The following is an 18071-nucleotide window of genomic DNA, read 5'->3' as shown; positions in this document are numbered from 1 at the left end:
TTACAGGCAGGAGCCACGGTGCCCAGCCTGATTTATTTTCTCCTGTGGAAAGGAAGGAAAATCCCATCCCTCATGCCAGATTGCAGGCATCGCTGCTGTGCAGGGCCAGCAAGGACATGTGTGTGTGTCGGGGTAGGCATGGGCGGAAGGACAGGGAGAGGGAGAGAGGGCAGGTGGCTCCCCCGAGCCTGCCCTCCTGGAGGTTGTAGATCCCTCCGTGGCCCTGTCAAGGCCGCCCGGCCTTCCTGTTGGGGAGAGACCCCTCGCCAGCTGCTCACTCGATTTTTGGTGGTCCCTTCCCACGGGCCTGCCTGGTTTGCCTCCACGTCCTCAGCGGCCACAGGTGAGAGGCTGTGGATCTTGGGCCCAGTGGTCCAGAGTGTGGCCCATGCCAGAATGCCTGGTTCAAATCCCATCTCCGTGGAGTGCACTCTGAAGAAATGACGTCAGGCCATGGCAAGCCACCCGCCTCTGCGCCCCATTTCTCTCCATGCAGGTTGGAAAGAATGACACAGCTGCTCAGGGAAGCACCCATACGCCGAGCCTGCTGGGCCTTTGAGCTCCAGGGCGAACACCTGGCCCCATACCCCAGCTGCCCCCAGGGCTCCAGTCACCTGAGCCAAGCTTCTCACCCCGCAGCCTCCCCAGCCCTACTGCCATTTCCTCCTCCCTCATGGGCCCCTCAATCTTACCATCCTCCCACTTCTGCCAGCACCTCCATGGACGGCCCTGACACAGGGGGAACAGTGCCCCAGCAGAAAAGCCCCAGGGTCGCCTGGATTCTCCTGCCTTCACCTCCTGCCCTGGGTCCAACACACAGTCTTCAGAATGCTGCCTCCTCAGAGTGCCTCTGGAATGCACCCGCCTCTCCCCATGCCCACAACCACCACTGGACCAGGCCTCCCCACATTCTCTGCCCCAGCACCACCAACTTGCAGTTGCGCATGGCGAGGCAAGTCCAAGTTCTCAAGCCTGACTACAGAGACCCTGCCTGATTTGCTGGCCTCTGCCACACCCTGGAAGCCAGCCGTCGACCAACCTTGTGTTCCAGCTGGTGGGAAACACTGGTTTTTTCTCAACTCCACGTGGGCATGTCACGTGCAGGCCTGGCCTGGGGTAGGCCTCAGCTCCATCTCCTGCCAATGCCGGCCAATCTTCATGGTTCAAGGTCATGTAGCCTGATGGTGAAGTGAAGGGGCCCTGTTGTTGACTCAGTCTTGCCACATACTGTGTGACTTTATTCAAGTTTCCTAACCTCCTGTGCCTCAGTTTCCCAGCCTGTGTTTCTGAATGGTGCCAGTGCCAAGCCCAAGCCTGGCATCCAGTAGGTGCTTCGTGCCAGGTTATGGAATGCCCGCCCGATAGGAGGGCGCTGCCTTCTCTCACCTGCTCCAGCCAAGTGCCCACAGTCAGTCCTCCATCATGCCAGCTGCGGCCAGCAGAGGGCAGCAGCGCCCTGCCCTGCGCCACTGGGCAAAGGGGCGGGCAGAGAGAGGTTGGGCTGCCTGGCCAGGCTTGTTGGGATGAGTCGGGCTGGGCACGATTGCATTGCGGGGAGGGAGGCTGGGGCTCCGTGAGACGTGCTCCTGGCACTGCCAGCTACTACTTGGCCCTTGCTGGTGGCCCGCCAGGTAGGCAAGAGCTGGGGCAGGCTTGGGCTTGGGGTGCCGGGGCTACCAGGCTTCAGGCCAAGGCAACAGGGTGTGCTTAGGCCAGGGGGAAGCAAGGGTCTCAGGGCCAACTGGCTGGGGTCAGGCAAGAGCTCTCGGGCGCTGGCCCAGCCTGACGACGGCATTAGGTGCCTGAGAGCACAATGTCCCCCAAGGGGTAGCCCTGGGGTTAGGAGGTGGGGAACCGTGTTTCTTCCCCGAAATGGGAAAGCCAGCACCAACCCTGGGCAGAGTACAGGGTAGAGAGGCTGCCCGCCTGGCTCCCCACCCCCACAGCCACCCAACTGGCCCAGCCAGGTGGCAGCAGCCCGCTGCCACCTTGCCCTGGAGCCTACTGCTGCCGTGCTGTGAGGGAGGAAGAGACCCCATCCCCAGTGCACCTGCTCCTGTGCCACTGGCCAGGGTGGCCTGTGAGGGTGACAGGGGGGCTAGCTGCTAGGTGCCCCTCCCTTCCCCACCCCCTGCACGGATGGCGTCTAGGCCAGCAGGATGGTGCTTCAGGGGGTGGGGTGGACAGCCCTGGCCTGTGGACCCTCTGCCTCAGCCCATCTCAACCAGCCTCCTCCCGTGGTCCTGCTTGCTGCCACCATGCTGTACCTGGCACCACTTCACCAGTCCCCAGGGGCAGGGCTGGGCCGGGGGTGTGGGGGAAGATCTTTTGGACAAAGGCAGGCATTGAGGGCCAGGACTGGCACTTCACCCAGGCCCCAAGGCTATCAGCCTTGGCTCTGAAGCCCGCCCCGTGCCCTTCACAGGGACCCAGGGGAGTCAGGGAGGGGCATGCTTAGTGACACAGGGGTTGCAGGGCCAGAGGGGGAGGGCTGGCTGGAGGAAACCCCGGCCCTTTGTCCCCAGATCCCGGGGGTGGCTCCCTGAGGGTGGGAAGTGGCAAGGAGCCCCCTGTCCAGAACAGCCCAGTGGGGGTGGCAGCACCAGCGAGTGGGGCCCCGGCCTGGCCTCTGGACAGAGGGAACATTGTTGTGGTGGAGGCAGGGCTGCCTTGGCCTGGCCACTATTGACAAAGCTGCCAGCTGTGAGGGAGCCCCGTCGCCAGGCCCTGGGCGCCACCCCCACCACCGCCCCTCCTTCCCCAGGCCAGCTCGAATGGGGCTGAGCCTCAACTATCTCCCTCCCACTCAGGACAATGCCCCCCACAGCCATCTCATGCCCATCACCACTGCCCTGGGGCAGCTGAACTGAGCGGATGTGCCACGCCACCCACGAGACCCCTCTGCTGCACCACTTCATGGTAAGTGCCCAGGCCCGGTGTCCCCAAAAATGTTCCTGGGAGGGGCAGGGTAGGGCAGGATGGCTCTGGCCAGGGCCCAGGACATACAGGCTGCAGTCTCCCTCAAGGCAGACACTGCCACAGATAGCCCGGGGTCTGCAGGAAATGTCCGTGCTCTTCCTGCCTGTGTTCCTGAGATAAGGGGCCTCTGGGCCTTCCTCCAGGCGCTGCTCTGCCCTGAGTCCCAGCGGCCCCACTCTTGGTTGGCATGTGACCACACACCCAGGGCAACATCTCTCTGTGGGGGACAGCAGGGGCCACAGCAGGGTCTGCTCTCACCTCTCACCCTCAGCGGCTCAGCCCCGGGTTCCCACCAGGCACACCCAGGAGCCATCTCCAGTCTGGCACCCCTCCCTGCCCCTTCCCTGACCCCTCCCCCGGCCAGATCTCCTGGTCTGCTCTTCTCCCGGGACACTGCCACACTGAGGCCCCCTGTGCCAGGCCCTGAGAGACCCAAACTGCTGGGGACCATGGGGCAGGAGCAGGCCTCCCTGCACCTCTGCAGCCTGTGTTGTCTCTTGGCACCCCTGGCTTCTCCCAGCACCCCTACTGGCTTGCCCCAGTGCTTCCTCACCCCGGAGCTGGGCGCCAGCATGGAGCAGGCCAGCATGGAACTGACCCCTGCTCCTCGCTGACTTGCTCCTTGCTCAGCCCGCGGCTGCCTGGCTCTTTCCCCCAGCTGGGGAGGGTTCCTCCTTGCAGCCGGCCCTGGCTGTCCAGGGCAGGTTTTCTCTCCCTGTCCAGTCCCTTGGTGGCCTCACTCCTCTCACTCCACTCCCATCTCTCTTGTCTGGGTGGTGGGCGCAGGGGCGCGTTGTGACACAGCTTCCGCCAGCCTTCCAGCTCCCATGGCCTCCCTCCCTCCCCTGCCCGCTCTGTGACTCAGAGTCCCTCTGTTAGCGCTCTTGCGGCTTTCCAGGACCTGCCCCCCTTCAAAAATCTACATGCATATAAAGTAGGAGATAAAAGAATTCTCTCCTTGTGTGCTTGTGCGTGCGTGCATGCACCCCTCCCTGCCTCTAGCTCCAGCTCTTGGACTCTTTGTCCCTCCTTCTGTCCTCCTCTCTCTGTGCCCCCTCTGTCTCTTTGTCTCTGCTCACTCTCCCTCGCCCTCCATCTCTCTGCCTCCCCTGCTCCCTGGCCCTGAGCACCCTGGCCTCTCTCCACCCCGCCTTCCACCTTCCTCTGGTCTTCTATCTGCCTTGCACTCCCACTGCCCTGACCTGTGCCCTCTCACAGGCCCCCGTGATGGCTCGCTGGCCTCCCTTCGGCCTCTGCCTCCTCCTGCTGCTGCTGTCCCCACCGCCACTGCCCTTGACAGGGGCCCATCGCTTCTCCGCACCTAACACCACTCTCAACCACTTGGCACTGGCGCCTGGCCGAGGCACACTCTATGTCGGCGCCGTGAACCGCCTCTTCCAGCTCAGCCCTGAGCTGCAGCTCGAGGCCATGGCTGTCACTGGACCTGTCATCGACAGCCCCGACTGTGTGCCCTTCCGTGACCCGGCTGAGTGCCCACAGGCTCAGCTCACTGACAATGCCAACCAGCTGCTGCTGGTGAGCAGCCGTGCCCAGGAACTGGTGGCCTGTGGGCAGGTGCGGCAGGGTGTGTGTGAGACACGGCGCCTCGGGGATGTGGCCGAGGTGCTGTACCAGGCCGAGGACCCTGGTGACGGGCAGTTTGTGGCTGCCAATACCCCGGGAGTGGCCACAGTGGGGCTGGTGGTGCCCTTGCCCGGCCAGGACCTCCTGCTTGTGGCCAGAGGCCTGGCGGGCAAGCTGTCGGCAGGGGTGCCACCCCTGGCCATCCGCCAGCTGGCAGGGCCTCAGCCCTTCTCCAGCGAGGGCCTGGGCCGCCTGGTGGTAGGCGACTTCTCCGACTACAACAACAGCTACGTGGGGGCCTTTGCCGACACCCGCTCCGCCTACTTTGTGTTCCGCCGCCGTGGGGCCCGGGCCCAGGCTGAGTACCGCTCCTACGTGGCCCGCGTCTGCCTGGGGGACACCAACCTGTACTCCTATGTGGAGGTCCCCCTCGACTGCCAGGGCCAGGGCCTCATCCAGGCCGCCTTCCTTGCCCCGGGCACCTTGCTAGGGGCGTTTGCCGCGGGCCCAGGGGGCACCCAGGCAGCACTCTGCGCCTTCCCCATGGCGGAGCTGGGGGCCAGCATGGAGCAGGCCCGGCGACTTTGCTACACGGCAGGCGGCCGGGGCCCCAGCGGCGCAGAAGAAGCCACCGTGGAGTACGGCGTCACGTCGCGCTGTGTCACCCTGCCCCTTGTGAGTGGCATGCCCTTCCACCCCCACTCCCTCTGTGGATGGCTAGCATCTTTCAGCACTGGGCAGGGGTGCCTGCCCATGGGAAGTGCCAGCCAACCTCTCAGCCAGGGGTCGGCTGAGTCTCCAGGTCTCCTGCCTGCTCTCCACCCGTTTCTTTCCACCTTTCTTCCTCTGGATGCTATGAGCTTGCCAGGTGCCCTGGCCCTTCAGCCCTGATTGCTGGGCCTTGGGATCCTCCCAAGCCAGGGTGCCTGGCTCTCCTCCCGCTGGCACCCTGGGCATGCCCCCTGACTGCCTCTTTGCCCTCTTCCGGGGGCTGATTCTCTGCTCCCTGTCATGTAGGACTCCCCCGAGTCGTACCCCTGCGGCGACGAACACACCCCCAGCCCCATTGCCGGCCGCCAGCCCCTGGAGGCCCAGCCTCTGCTGAAGCTCGGGCAGCCGGTCAGCGCCGTGGCAGCCCTCCAGGCAGACGGGCACATGATAGCCTTCCTAGGGGACACCCAGGGCCAGCTGCACAAGGTGAGGGCCTGGCCTTGCTGTCTGGCTGGGTGTGCCCCTGGCCACAGAGGCTCAGGGAAGCCCCCAGAAACCTCCACCTCTTAGCCCACATCCCACAGTTGGGTTGGGGGGGCTTTGCCACACAGTGACGGCTGGTGGTGGCTCACAGTGAAGGTAGCTGGGGTGGCTGGGTGAGGTGGGCAGGGTGTGGTGCCTCCTGGTGACCTTCCTGTCTCCCCATAGGTGCCCTCCCACCTGGCAGAACTGTCCCTGGTACGCAGGGCCTCACCCAGGGTGCCGCTGCTGCCCTGGTATCATGGTTCCCTGGAGAGTGTCCCAGACCTGAGGGTGCTGAGTGGGGGAAGCGATGTGTCCTCCCTCGATGGCCCAGCAGGAAGGGGAGCTGGCTCTAAAAAGGAGCCCCCACTGGGAGGAGGGCGTGTCCCTTGAACAGGCAACCTTTGGCCATCTGGCCCAGCCTTGTCCTTGTCCCCCCACTCAGGTCTTTCTCCACGGCTCCCAGGGCCAGGTTTACCACTCCCAGCAAGTGGGGCCTCCAGGCTCAGCCATCAGCCCAGACCTGCTGCTGGACAGCAGTGACAGTCACCTCTATGTCCTGACTGCTCACCAGGTGAGGGCCGTCCTGGGGCTGAAGGGGCCAGCACACGCAGCCCGAGTCTTGTGTCCATTGCCTCTCTGCTCTGCTGCCCCTCCAGGTGGACCGGATACCTGTGGCGGCCTGTCCCCAGTTCCCTGACTGTGCCAGCTGCCTCCAGGCCCAGGACCCGCTGTGTGGCTGGTGTGTCCTCCAGGGCAGGTGAGCACGGGGCCTGTGCCTAGGCTTGGGCCAATGGGTGGTGTGTGCCAGGAGGCTGCCCCTGGAAGCAGCCCTAGGTGCCTGTTGGAGAGACTTGGGACCACCACGGAGATCACCCATCCTGCCCCATTTCACTGAGCCGTGAATCTGGTTGGCACCCCCCTTTTCCAACACCACCCAGCCTGTGGGCTCCTCATCCCAGCAGCCCCAGCCAGGGTCCAGGACCCCCACATAGCTGCCCTCCAGCCTGTGCTACACCCGGCATTCCCAGGAATCCTTTAAGGCAGCCCTGAGTCACTTTGCGTCCCTCAGCCCAGTCACAGCTCCTTTTTGGCTGGAGCCCATGCCTCGGCCATGAGGCCTGGCCTGCTTGGCCCCTTTCTCTCTGGGCACAATCCCCTTCACACCTCCTGCTCATTGCACCCCACCGCACTCCAGCTGGGCCGGCCTCCCCAGCCCCGTTGTCGGTCATGCTTGGAGTCTAGGACCCCCACGGTGACCTGATAGGCCCCTGCCTGGCAGGTGTACCCGGAAGGGCCAGTGCAGGCGGGCAGGCCAGCCGAACCAGTGGCTGTGGAGCTATGAGGAGGACAGCCACTGCCTGCACATCCAGAGCCTGCTGCCGAGCCACCACCCCCGCCAGGAGCAGGGCCAGGTAAGCTGCCCACCACCACTGGGCCCTCTGGGCAGCCTGACCACTGCCTGGAGCATGAACCTGCCTCCCTTCGTCTCTCTCCCATGGCCTCTGCTGCCGCCCCCAGCAGTGGCCACCCCCTCTGCTCTGGCTCCATCTCCCTGTTTCTCCCTGCTGCGTCCCAGGTCACTTTGTCTGTCCCCCGGCTGCCCATCCTGGATGCAGATGAATACTTCCATTGTGCGTTCGGGGACTATGACAGCTTGGCTCATGTGGAAGGGCCCTACGTAGCCTGTGTCACCCCTCCCCAAGACCAGGTGCCACTTAACCCTCCAGGCACAGGTGAGTGGCTCATGGGGTAGGGGGCTGGGGTGGAAGCTGGAGGGGGAATGAACCACCTGACCTGTCCTGCCCCCACTGTCCCCTCCCAGAACATGTCACTGTGCCCCTGGCCCTGATGTTCGAAGATGTGGCTGTGGCTGCCACCAACTTCTCCTTTTATGACTGCAGTGCCATCCAGGCCTTGGAGGCAGCTGCCCCGTGAGTCCCTGGGCCTGCCTCTTGGGGTAGAGGTGGCGACCGCAGAGGGCACTCAGCTGAGCAGCTGCCCTTCCCCTCCAGGTGTCGTGCTTGCGTGGGCAGCATCTGGCGGTGTCACTGGTGCCCCCAGAGTAGCCACTGTGTATATGGAGAGCACTGCCCAGAGGGCGAGAGGACCGTCTACAGCACCCAGGAGGTGGGTGGGCCCGACCTTCGGGCAGAGACAGGGCTGTCCCTTCTCCACCTTTCCCAGGCCCGCCCGGCAGTAGGCCCTTTGAGTTCTAAAGGGCTGAAGGCTCTCGTTTTCCCAGGTGGACGTCCAGGTGCGTGGCCCAGGGGCTTGCCCGCAGGTTGAAGGCCTGGCAGGTCCCCACCTGGTGCCTGTGGGCTGGGAGAGCCATTTGGCCCTACGCGTGCGGAATCTTCAGCATTTCCGAGTGAGCCGTCAGGAGGGAAGTGGGCAGGGCAGTGGGGTCTGCCAACAGCATGTCCACATTCCTGACAGCATCCTTCCCCAGGGCTTGCCTGCCTCCTTCCACTGCTGGCTGGAGCTGCCTGGAGAACTTCGGGGGCTGCCGGCCACCCTGGAGGAGACAGCAGGGGACTCGGGCCTCATCCACTGCCAGGCCCACCAGGTGAGAGGCTGCCCTCCAAACCCTCTTGTCCCCAAGCTTCCATAGACTCTCAGGAGTCTGCCATCTTTGTGGAGAGCCTGTTTGGGGCCCACTGCCTCTGTCCCTGGGCCCCAGTGTTGGGGGAGAGGCAGGGAACAATCACATTAATTCTAGGGGGTGGCCCAGAGGAGACAAGAGTCAGAGGTGCCCTGAGTGGGCATCCAGCCTGACCCCACACTCTGCCCACAGTTCTACCCCTCCATGTCCCAGCGGGAGCTCCCAGTGCCCATCTACGTCACCCAGGGCGAGGCCCAGAGGCTGGACAACGCCCATGCTCTTTATGGTGAGCCTGAGGGCAGCCAGGCAGGCGGGGCAGTGTGGGTGGCAGATAGGAGGCACTCAGCACACTGCCTGACCTTCCCTAGTGATCCTGTACGACTGTGCCATGGGCCACCCGGACTGCAGCCACTGCCAAGCGGCCAACAGGAGCCTGGGCTGCCTGTGGTGTGCTGATGGCCAGCCTGCCTGTCGCTATGGGCCCTTGTGCCCGCCGGGGGCTGTGGAGCTGCTGTGTCCTGCACCCAGCATTGATGCGGTGAGCCCCCGCCTCTAGGGTTGAGTGCAGGTCTCCTGCTGGGGCCCCTACAGCCCAGTGGCCCACTTCTCCTGCCCTGCACTGTCCTATCCTCCGTGGTCAGACCAGCCCTACCCCAGGCCCCCAAACCCCAGCAGCTCGGTCTGGCTGGGTTGGTTGGCCGGCTGGGCACCCGGCACTGTAGAGTGGGGTGTGGGTGCGGGGGATCCCATCTGCCATAATTTGCCTGCTGCAGGTAGAGCCCCTGACTGGTCCCCCTGAGGGAGGCTTGGCCCTCACCATCCTGGGCTCCAACCTGGGCCGGGCCTTCGCTGATGTGCAATACGCCGTGAGCGTGGCCAGCCGGCCCTGCAGCCCTGAGCCCTCTCTCTACCGCACCTCAGCCCGGTGAGGCACTTGGAGGGTGAGGATGGGTGGGGAGGCCCTCAGAGATGGCCACCCAGAGATAAGGCAGGCCTGTGGCCAAGAAACCTGGGGCACTGGGTCACGGGAGGGGTGGAGAAGGTGTGCTCAGTAGCAGCTGGTGGGCTGTCCCCTGTGTCCCTGGGCCCTGAGCAGCTCCCAGGCCTCGGCTTTCCAGGATTGTGTGTGTGACATCTCCTGCCCCCAATGGCACCACTGGACCCGTCCAGGTGGCCATTAAGAGCCAGCCACCAGGCATCTCAAGCCAGCACTTCACCTACCAGGTCAGTGGCCTCCCAGGTGTGCAGGGGAGGGTGGGAGGGAGGGCCAGGAAAGGCAGGCGCCTAATGAGGATGTCAAGCTGGGTCTGCGGGGAGCAGGAAGCGCCGCTGCATGTCTAGGAGGGAAGCCACAGCATGTGAGTGGAGGCGGGCAACCAGGCCAGTCTGGGGCACGAAGCTCTCGGGAAGTGTTGCCCTGGGCATTTGGTGGCACCATTTCCCAGGCGGGAAGGCTGGGACAGGAGCAGTGGGGGCAGGGGCAGGTTCTGCTTGACCCATGCAGTGCCCCAAGGAGGCAACTGGATTTCAGAGTTCAGAGCTCCAGGTCTGGGGCTGCAAGCTGTGGTGTGGAGGAGGCTGTCCCAAGGGGGAGAGACTGGCCGTGAGGATAAAAGAGCCCCACTCCTACTCCCCATGTGGCAGGGGTGGGTGGGAGGAAGCTGCCCAGCGTGCAGTGGCCTCTGGAAGGAGGGTGTGGTCCACTTTGGCCCCAGGAGGTGAAGCCCAGAGATGACATGCGCTTCAGAACCGGAGGACCTTGGGCATGGCCCAAGGGGGTGAAAGGGCCAAGCTGGGCTGCCTTGCCTACCCAGCCCACGCTGTTCCCCAGGACCCTGTCCTGCTGAGCCTGAGTCCTCGCTGGGGTCCCCAGGCAGGGGGCACCCAGCTCACCATCCGAGGTCAGCACCTCCAGACAGGTGGCAACACCAGTGCCTTCGTGGGTGGCCAACCCTGTCCCATGTGAGTGCCAGCCTGCTGCCTGCCGTCGAGTGGTGGGCACTCCCATAGGCCTCAGTGTCCTTTCTACATGGCGGGGGTGGGGGGTGGTTCATTCAGAGAAGTGCTTGCTGTGGCCACTCCCAGTGGTCCCTGCCCTTGTCAAGACAGGCTAAGTAGGGCTTCTCCTATGGGGGCTGGGCCAGGGCTGGGCCAGGGCTAGGGTAGAGGGGCGGTAGTTAGAGCCAAGATGAGATATCCCGCTACCCATCCTGCAGCCTGGAGCCAGTGTGTCCGGAGGCCATTGTGTGCCGCACCAGGCCCCAGGCTGTCCCAGGAGAAGCAGCGGTCCTTGTGGTCTTTGGCCATGCCCAGCGCACACTGCTCACCAGCCCCTTCCGCTACACCGCCAACCCCCGGCTTGTAGCAGCGGAACCCAGTGCCAGCTTCCGGGGGTGAGGGTCAGCCCACAGGCCAGCCTGTGCACCAGGCAGGAGGGAAGGTGGGATGGGGGCTGGGCTGTGCTGCCCACCACCCGCCCACACCCGACTGCCATCCTGGCACAGGGGTGGGCGGCTGATCCGTGTCAGGGGCACCGGCCTGGATGTGGCGCAGCGGCCCCTACTGTCTGTGTGGCTGGAGGCTGACACAGAGGCACAGGCTTCCAGGGCCCAGCCCCGGGACCCAGAGCCAAGGAGGAGCTGTGGAGCCCCTGCTGCGGATCCCCAGGCTTGTATCCAGCTTGGTGGGGGACTGCTGCAGGTGAGCCCCTCACCAGCAGGCAACAGGGCTGTCCCTGACCATGCCCATGCCCGGTGGGGAGGGGGAGGGCAAGCTGCCATGCCCCTGGCAGTGCATAGCGGAGCCCAGCTCACTCCACCTGCGGCCGGCCCCACAGTGCTCCACCGTCTGCTCTGTCAACTCGTCCAGCCTCCTCCTGTGCTGGAGCCCTGCTGTGCCAGACAGGGCCCGCCTGCAGCGGGTCTTCTTCACCCTAGACAACGTGCAAGTGGACTTTGCCAGCGCCAGTGGGGGCCAGGGCTTCCTGTACCAGCCCAACCCCCGCCTGGCACCCCTCAGCCACGAGGGGCCTGCCCGCCCCTACCGCCTCAAGCCAGGCCACATCCTGGATGTGGAGGTGAGGGCCATCTCCAACCCTGCCCGCCAGGCTGCTCAGGCCGCCTCTGTGGGGACCAGTGGCTTAGGCTCCCATGTGTGTCCCAGGGTGAGGGCCTCAACCTGGGCATCAGCAAGGAAGAGGTGCGCGTGCACATCGGCCGCAGCGAGTGCCTGGTGAAGACGCTCACGCGCACCCACCTGTACTGCGAGCCGCCTGCGCACGCCCCGCAGCCTGCCAATGGCTCTGGCCTGCCACAGTTCGTGGTGAGTCCGCACCCTGGGTGGGCAGGTGGGCCAGGTGCCGCCGGCATGCACTCAGGAGTCTTGCCCACCCAGGTGCAGATGGGCAATGTGCGGCTGGCCCTGGGCCCTGTGCAGTACGAGGCTGAGCCCCCGCTGTCTGCCTTTCCCATGGAGGCCCAGGCAGGCCTGGGCATGGGTGCTGCCGTGCTGATTGCCGCCGTGCTCCTCCTCACCCTCATGTACAGGTGAGACCCACCCACCCCCAGCACACTTCCCTCCTCGCCATTGGCAAGGGTACCCCAGCAGGCGGCCAGCCTGGCCCTGGCCCTGGCTGATGCTGGCCCTGGGCTGCAGGCACAAGAGCAAGCAGGCCCTGCGGGACTACCAGAAGGTGCTACTGCAGCTGGAGAGCCTGGAGACCGGCGTGGGGGACCAGTGCCGAAAGGAGTTCACAGGTGGGTGCGGAGGCAGGGGGGACAGGGTGCCCACAGGGCCTGAACTCACACCTCAGCTGCTCCTGGCCTGCAGACCTCATGACGGAGATGACCGACCTCAGCAGCGACCTGGAGGCCAGCGGGATCCCCTTCCTGGACTACCGCACCTACGCCGAGCGCGCCTTCTTCCCTGGCCATGGCGGTTGCCCACTGCAGCCCAAGCCTGAGGGGCCAGGGGAGGACGGCCGCTGCACCACTGTGCACCAGGGCCTCACGCAGCTCTCCAACCTGCTCAACAGCAAGCTCTTCCTCCTCACGGTGAGGGCCTCGTGGCAGGAGTTCCCGGTGGGCAAGGAGGTGGGGCTGGGGAACTGCTGGCCTGAGACAAATGTGGGGGAAGAGTGAGGCTTCCCGGGATGAGCCTCCAACCCTTGCCCAGCTCATCCACACCCTGGAGGAGCAGCCCAGCTTTTCCCAGAGGGATCGCTGCCATGTGGCTTCGCTGCTGTCGCTAGCACTACACGGCAAGCTGGAGTACCTGACTGACATCATGAGGACCCTGCTGGGTGACCTGGCAGCCCATTACGTGCACAGGAACCCCAAGCTCATGCTACGCAGGTTGGCCTTGACCTGGACCCAGTGGCGGGGGTGAGGGCTCGCCACAGACCTGCCCTCATCGCACCCTGGGCGGGCTCTGTCCAGGGGTGCGGGGGGCCAGGAAGCCCCAGAAGGTTGCGGGAAAGAAAGTGAGATGTCCTCAGCAGGGACACAGGCACAAACGCCTGACCCTGTGGCCGGCTCTCCACAGGACAGAGACCATGGTGGAAAAACTGCTCACCAACTGGCTGTCCATCTGCCTGTACGCCTTCCTGAGGGTGAGGGGCACTGTCCCGGCTGCCCCCAGCCCCGAGTGGCAGACTCCTCCCCTCCCGCCATGTGGGGGCTGCTGCCTGCGCCCTACCTGACCAAGGCCCAGCAAGGGGGGGCTTTGGAAAGGGAAGGACTTTGAACCCTCTCCTGGGCTGGAGGCGAGGCAGAGGCGAGAAGGGCTGCCATCCATCCCCTCACTTGGCTGATGCTGGCTCATCTTGGCAGTGCAGGAGGTGGCCGGTGAGCCACTGTACATGCTCTTCCGGGCCATCCAGTACCAAGTGGACAAAGGCCCCGTGGACGCCGTGACAGGCAAGGCCAAACGGACCCTGAATGATAGCCGCCTGCTGCGGGAGGACGTGGAGTTCCAGCCCCTGACACTGATGGTGCTGGTGGGGCCTGGGGCTGGCGGGGCCGCATGCAGCAGTGAGGTGCAGCGCGTGCCGGCCCGGGTGCTCGACACAGACACCATCACCCAGGTCAAGGAGAAGGTGTTGGACCAAGTCTACAAGGGCACCCCCTTCTCCCAGAGGCCCTCAGTGCATGCCCTAGACCTTGGTGAGAGAGCCAGCCCTGCCCACCTACCCCAGGGACCCTTCCCTACCCCTCCGGCACCTGGAGACCCTCATCTGTGCCTTACTATGAGCGTGGGGCATGGAGAGCAGGCTGTAGACTATCTGCATCCCTGACCCCCTCCAGAGTGGCGCTCGGGCCTGGCTGGTCACCTCACCCTGTCGGATGAAGACTTGACCTCCGTGACCCAAAACCACTGGAAGAGACTCAACACTTTGCAGCACTACAAGGTGTGAGCAGTGGCAGGGCAAGGCAGGGCAGGGCGGGGCTGGGGCGGGGAGGTCGAGGCAGGGCAGGGCGGGGCTGGGGGCAGGGCAGGATGAGGCAGGGCAGGGTGGGAGCAGTGTAGGCGCCTCACCAGGGGTCAGCACAGCCTCTGCTCCCCATCTCTGCCAGGTCCCAGATGGAGCAACAGTGGGGCTCGTCCCTCAGCTGCACAGCGGCAGCAGCATCTCCCAGAGCCTGGCCCAGAGGTGCCCCTTGGGAGAGAGTGAGTCCCTCCGGGTCGGCCCCGACCTGGGGCCACTGGAGTCCAGGCTGGACAGGCAGAACTCCTGGCCACGCATCTGCCTCAGCTTCATCCCCCACCCCACTGAGATCTTCTGCCCATCTCTCCTTCCTTTCTTCCAGTCCCCACCCTGCCCCACCTTGTCAGGGAAGTGGACTGGGCATCCCAGGCCAGCGGCAGAGGGCATAATCCTGAAGCCAGGCTCCTGTGCCCTCAGACATCCCCACGCTGGAGGATGGCGAGGAGGGTGGGGTGTGCCTCTGGCACCTGGTGAAAGCCACCGAGGAGCCAGAAGGGGCCAAGGTGCGGTGCGGCAGCCTGCGGGAGCGGGAGCCAGCGAGGGCCAAGGCCATTCCGGAAATCTACCTCACCCGTCTGCTGTCCATGAAGGTTGGTGCGGCCCGGGCGGCTGGGCCTGAGAGGAGGCTCAGCCACGGGCCCCCGACCGAGCCAGGAAGTGGGAGGGGCAGAGGCAGCCTGGGCCGTGGATGGCCCCCACACCCTGCCCTCCACATGGCCCTTATCCCCTGCCTCGCAGGGCACGCTGCAGAAGTTTGTGGACGACACCTTCCAGGCCATTCTCAGTGTGAACCGGCCCATCCCCATCGCTGTCAAGTACCTGTTTGACCTTCTGGATGAACTCGCAGAGAAGCACGGCATCGAGGACCCAGGGACCCTGCACATCTGGAAGACTAACAGGTGCCTTTCCTGCTGCCCCACCCCTGCTGTGCACATGGTCCACTGAGTCCCAGAGGGACCAGGACATTCCCAGGGTGGATGCACCCACCTGCGGTCTCTGGAACTTACAGGAAGATCTAGGGCCCAGGTCACCTGGGCCACCAGGCCAGCTTCCAGTGGCCCCTGGCCCCAAGTGTGTTGCCAGTAGGCTGGAGCGCATGGGGTGGAGATCACGATGGCGGGCCAGGGCCTCAAGCCCACGCCCGCCCTGCACCCCCAGTCTGCTGCTGCGGTTCTGGGTGAATGCCTTGAAGAACCCACAGCTCATCTTTGATGTGCGGGTGTCGGACAACGTGGACGCCATCCTTGCTGTCATCGCCCAGACCTTTATTGACTCCTGTACCACCTCGGAGCATAAAGTGGGCCGGGTAAGAGCAGTGCCAGCAGCAGCTGGCAGGGGCTTGAGGAGGAAAGTATTATGGGGGAAGCCTGGAGGGCTCTGCGCAGAGCTCTGGGTGGGCGGTGGCAGCGTAATGGTGGCACCTTCACCTCCTAGCTCATGCCTAGCGCCTTCCCTCCCTCTGGAGCAGGATTCCCCAGTGAACAAACTGCTCTACGCCCGGGAGATCCCACGCTACAAGCAAATGGTGGAAAGGTGGGTATCAGAGGCATCGGGGCTGCGGAGAAGGGGGGCTGCCCCACCCCTAACTAAGTCTGTTCCTCCAGATACTATGCAGACATTCGCCAGAGCTCTCCGGCGAGCTACCAGGAGATGAACTCTGCCCTGGCTGAGCTCTCCGGGGTGAGGCATGGCCCAGGGGGTGCGCCTGTCCACATGTGGGTGGAAAGACTAGCAGAGGGGGGACTGGGCTTGAGGACCAGGCTGGGACCTCACTGCCCCCCTCCACATGGTGCCCCCAGAGCTACACTTCTGCTCCCCACTGTCTGGAGGCTCTGCAAGAACTCTACAACCACATCCACAGGTACTACGATCAGGTGAGGCCCAGGGCACTCCAGAGGAGAGGCGCAGCGGAGCGGGAGGCCCATGGACCCTCCCGGCGGAGCAACGGTGCCAGCCCATGCTGGCGGGGCCCAGGCTGGGGAAGGGACTCGGCTTTCATTCAGATTTCCCAGGAAGACCCCAGGCAGCCCCCACTGGATCCCCAGGCTCCTGCAGAGATGGAAGCAGGGTGGGTGGCCCTGGGCCAGCAGGCAGAGGGGCAGGCTCAGACAGGCACCTTCCTCTGCCTGGGCAGATTATCAGTGCCCTGGAGGAGGACCCTGTGGGCCAGAAGCTGCAGCTGGCCTGCCGCCTGCAGCAGGTTGCCGCCCTGGTGGAGAACAAAGTGACTGACCTGTGAGCTCTGGCTCAGACAGCAGCAAGCCGGATCCACCACCACCGCAGTGCCTTATGACCCCGGAACCGAGCCAGCCACTGAGGGGAGCTGGCAGAGCCTGGGGGCGCAGGGTGCACAGCCAGGCGCTGTGCCCAGCAGTGGGCTCCCTGCCTGCCACCTCCCCTGCCAGCCCACCCACCTTCCCCCTACCTGGGATTATTTCTAATTTATAAGGACCCCCCCTTCTTCCCCCTCTCCCCACTATATTTATTTGCCTGCTGGAAAATCACATCTGGAAATAAAATAGAAATATGTCTTTATTTTGAGATGGAGTCTTGCTCTCTCAGGCTGGAGTGCAGTGGCGCGATCTTGGCTTACTGCAACCTCTGTTTCCCGGGTTCAAGCAATTCTCCTGCCTCAGGCCCCCGAGTAGCTGGGATTACAGGCGTGTGCCACCACACCTGACTAATTTTGGTATTTTTAGTAGAGACGGGATTTCCCCATGTTGGTCAGGCTGGTCTCAAAACTCCTGACCTCAGGTGACCTGCCCGCCTCAGCCTCCCAAAATGCTGGGATCACAGGCATTAGCCACCACACCTGGACAGAAATGTCTTTTTACAAAGGGCGCAATCCCCAGCCCCTGCTTTTCCCTGCAGGAGCTGACTCAATGCTCTCCTGACTGAGAGCCCCTCAGCCCCATGGCTATGACCTGCTACCCACAGACAAAGAGAGGCCATCAGGTACCCGGGCTTCACTTTCCCTCCCACTCCCTGACCTCGCTGGCCCCTCCACCAATGCGTGGCCCACCCCTACCACTTCACGGACACTGGTACAGGAACACTGCACCAATATCTTACGACAAGCACCCTCTCTGCCAAGCCCCCTCCCCTTCACTGGGACTCCTCTGTCGGGCCCCAGCTGGCCTCTCAGCTCCACTCTCACCCCTCCATTCCCTTGTCCTTCAAGTGGCCAGAGTAACCTTTTGCTGAGCAGAAACTCAGTGACCACTCCCCAACCCCATATCACCCAAGCTCCACATTGAGCCAACAGACCCCAGGCCTCCAGTCCTTGCCCCCAAACCATGCAGCAGTCATGGCCAGCACGTGACAGGCTGGAACGCGTCTTGGCTGCAGGCCTTGCCCCACTGTGCCCTGGGTTACCGTGGATGCTTCTGGGGACCCAATTTCTCCTGGTCTCTCAGTCACCACCACACTCATGGAGAAGTGGCTATGGGCTTGCTTGTCCCCAGCAGCGAGCAGCTTCCTGCTGCCTCCCCCATGTCTGGCTATGGAGCAGCCCATAGCAGGCACCTTGCAAATGGTGGAGAGGAAGAGCAGGTGCTGGGAGCCAGAGTGCCAGGCAGGGTCGCAGGAGCAGGTTCTGGGCTCGCAAGCTCCCAGGCCTTCCCTCAGCAGGCCTGGTGCCTCTGGTAGGGGAAATGAGGGGTCCCCAGCGACGCCACATTCAGAGGGCACTGGGATCCCACTTGTCCTAGGGGCTGATGAAACATAGAAGCAGGAAGTGGCTGGGAGCAGCCAGGGATGGGGGTTCCCACGGGAGAGGAGCACCTCAAGGAGGATGCCCACGGGGGCACAGGTGGTCAGGGCTTGGCCTAAGGACCAGGTTGCCAAGCAGAGCACATCCCCACAGTCGGCACTGGAGAACGGGAACCCAACCTAGGGTACGGGTTGCTTCACCCCCTCGTGGACCTCCCCATCAGCTGGGGTGCGGAGGCTAAGCCTGGGGGCCCAGTTGTCCCTGGTCCCCAAGCAGTAGCCCCCTCTGCCTCCAGGGTGGGCCTGGAGCAGGAGGGGGGCTCTGCCTGGGGGCCGGGCTCTCTGGGGCCGCCGTCGCGCCGCCCCCTCCTCGCGCCGCATACCTTGCCCACAGCCGAGCAGCTGGGAGGCTATTTATAAAGGCGGGTGAGATCAGCGGCCGGCCGAGGCTATAAATTCACAGGCCGCAGCCAG

General features: G+C 64.3%; 1 protein-coding gene across 7 annotated transcripts; it reads left to right on the top strand.

Moving 5' to 3' along the window:
* Window positions 1–1502: 1502 nt before the first annotated feature.
* Window positions 1503–17259, top strand: LOC105467326 (plexin B3). 7 transcript variants are annotated; one of them, XM_011716828.3, is made up of 36 exons: window positions 1503–1631; window positions 2811–2919; window positions 4198–5238; window positions 5581–5760; window positions 6242–6370; window positions 6456–6556; window positions 7079–7211; window positions 7376–7532; window positions 7622–7730; window positions 7812–7926; window positions 8042–8167; window positions 8249–8365; window positions 8594–8687; window positions 8770–8939; window positions 9175–9326; window positions 9520–9625; window positions 10233–10363; window positions 10618–10794; window positions 10906–11101; window positions 11238–11477; window positions 11564–11722; window positions 11795–11946; window positions 12056–12156; window positions 12230–12453; window positions 12575–12753; window positions 12944–13010; window positions 13236–13563; window positions 13705–13808; window positions 13975–14068; window positions 14304–14476; window positions 14625–14785; window positions 15045–15192; window positions 15355–15419; window positions 15491–15566; window positions 15748–15760; window positions 16021–17259. In XM_011716828.3, exons 2-36 carry the CDS (start codon window positions 2875–2877, stop codon window positions 16116–16118), a joined length of 5661 nt encoding a protein of 1886 aa, XP_011715130.2. In that variant the 5' UTR covers window positions 1503–1631; window positions 2811–2874; the 3' UTR covers window positions 16119–17259. The 7 variants fall into 7 exon arrangements, with proteins under 7 accessions (XP_011715130.2, XP_011715129.2, XP_011715133.2 ...); XM_011716827.2 differs by having other exon boundaries at window positions 15686–15760; XM_011716831.2 differs by lacking the exon at window positions 4198–5238 and having other exon boundaries at window positions 15686–15760.
* The last annotated feature ends 812 nt before the right edge of the window (window positions 17260–18071 follow it).

This window comes from Macaca nemestrina, chromosome X (assembly GCF_043159975.1).
Source record: "Macaca nemestrina isolate mMacNem1 chromosome X, mMacNem.hap1, whole genome shotgun sequence".
Classification (NCBI taxonomy): Eukaryota; Metazoa; Chordata; class Mammalia; order Primates; family Cercopithecidae; genus Macaca; species Macaca nemestrina.
This window is presented reverse-complemented; position numbering and strand designations above follow the sequence as displayed.

Excerpts from the sequence above, each read along its gene's own strand:
- LOC105467326 (XM_011716824.3), top strand. The coding sequence starts at position 2,875 with ATGTGCCACGCCACCCACGAGACCCCTCTGCTGCACCACTTCATG. Across the intron at positions 8,940-9,174 it reads CTGCACCCAGCATTGATGCG|GTAGAGCCCCTGACTGGTCC; the intron begins GTGAGCCCCCGC and ends TGCCTGCTGCAG. Across the intron at positions 11,723-11,794 it reads CTGGCCTGCCACAGTTCGTG|GTGCAGATGGGCAATGTGCG; the intron begins GTGAGTCCGCAC and ends TTGCCCACCCAG.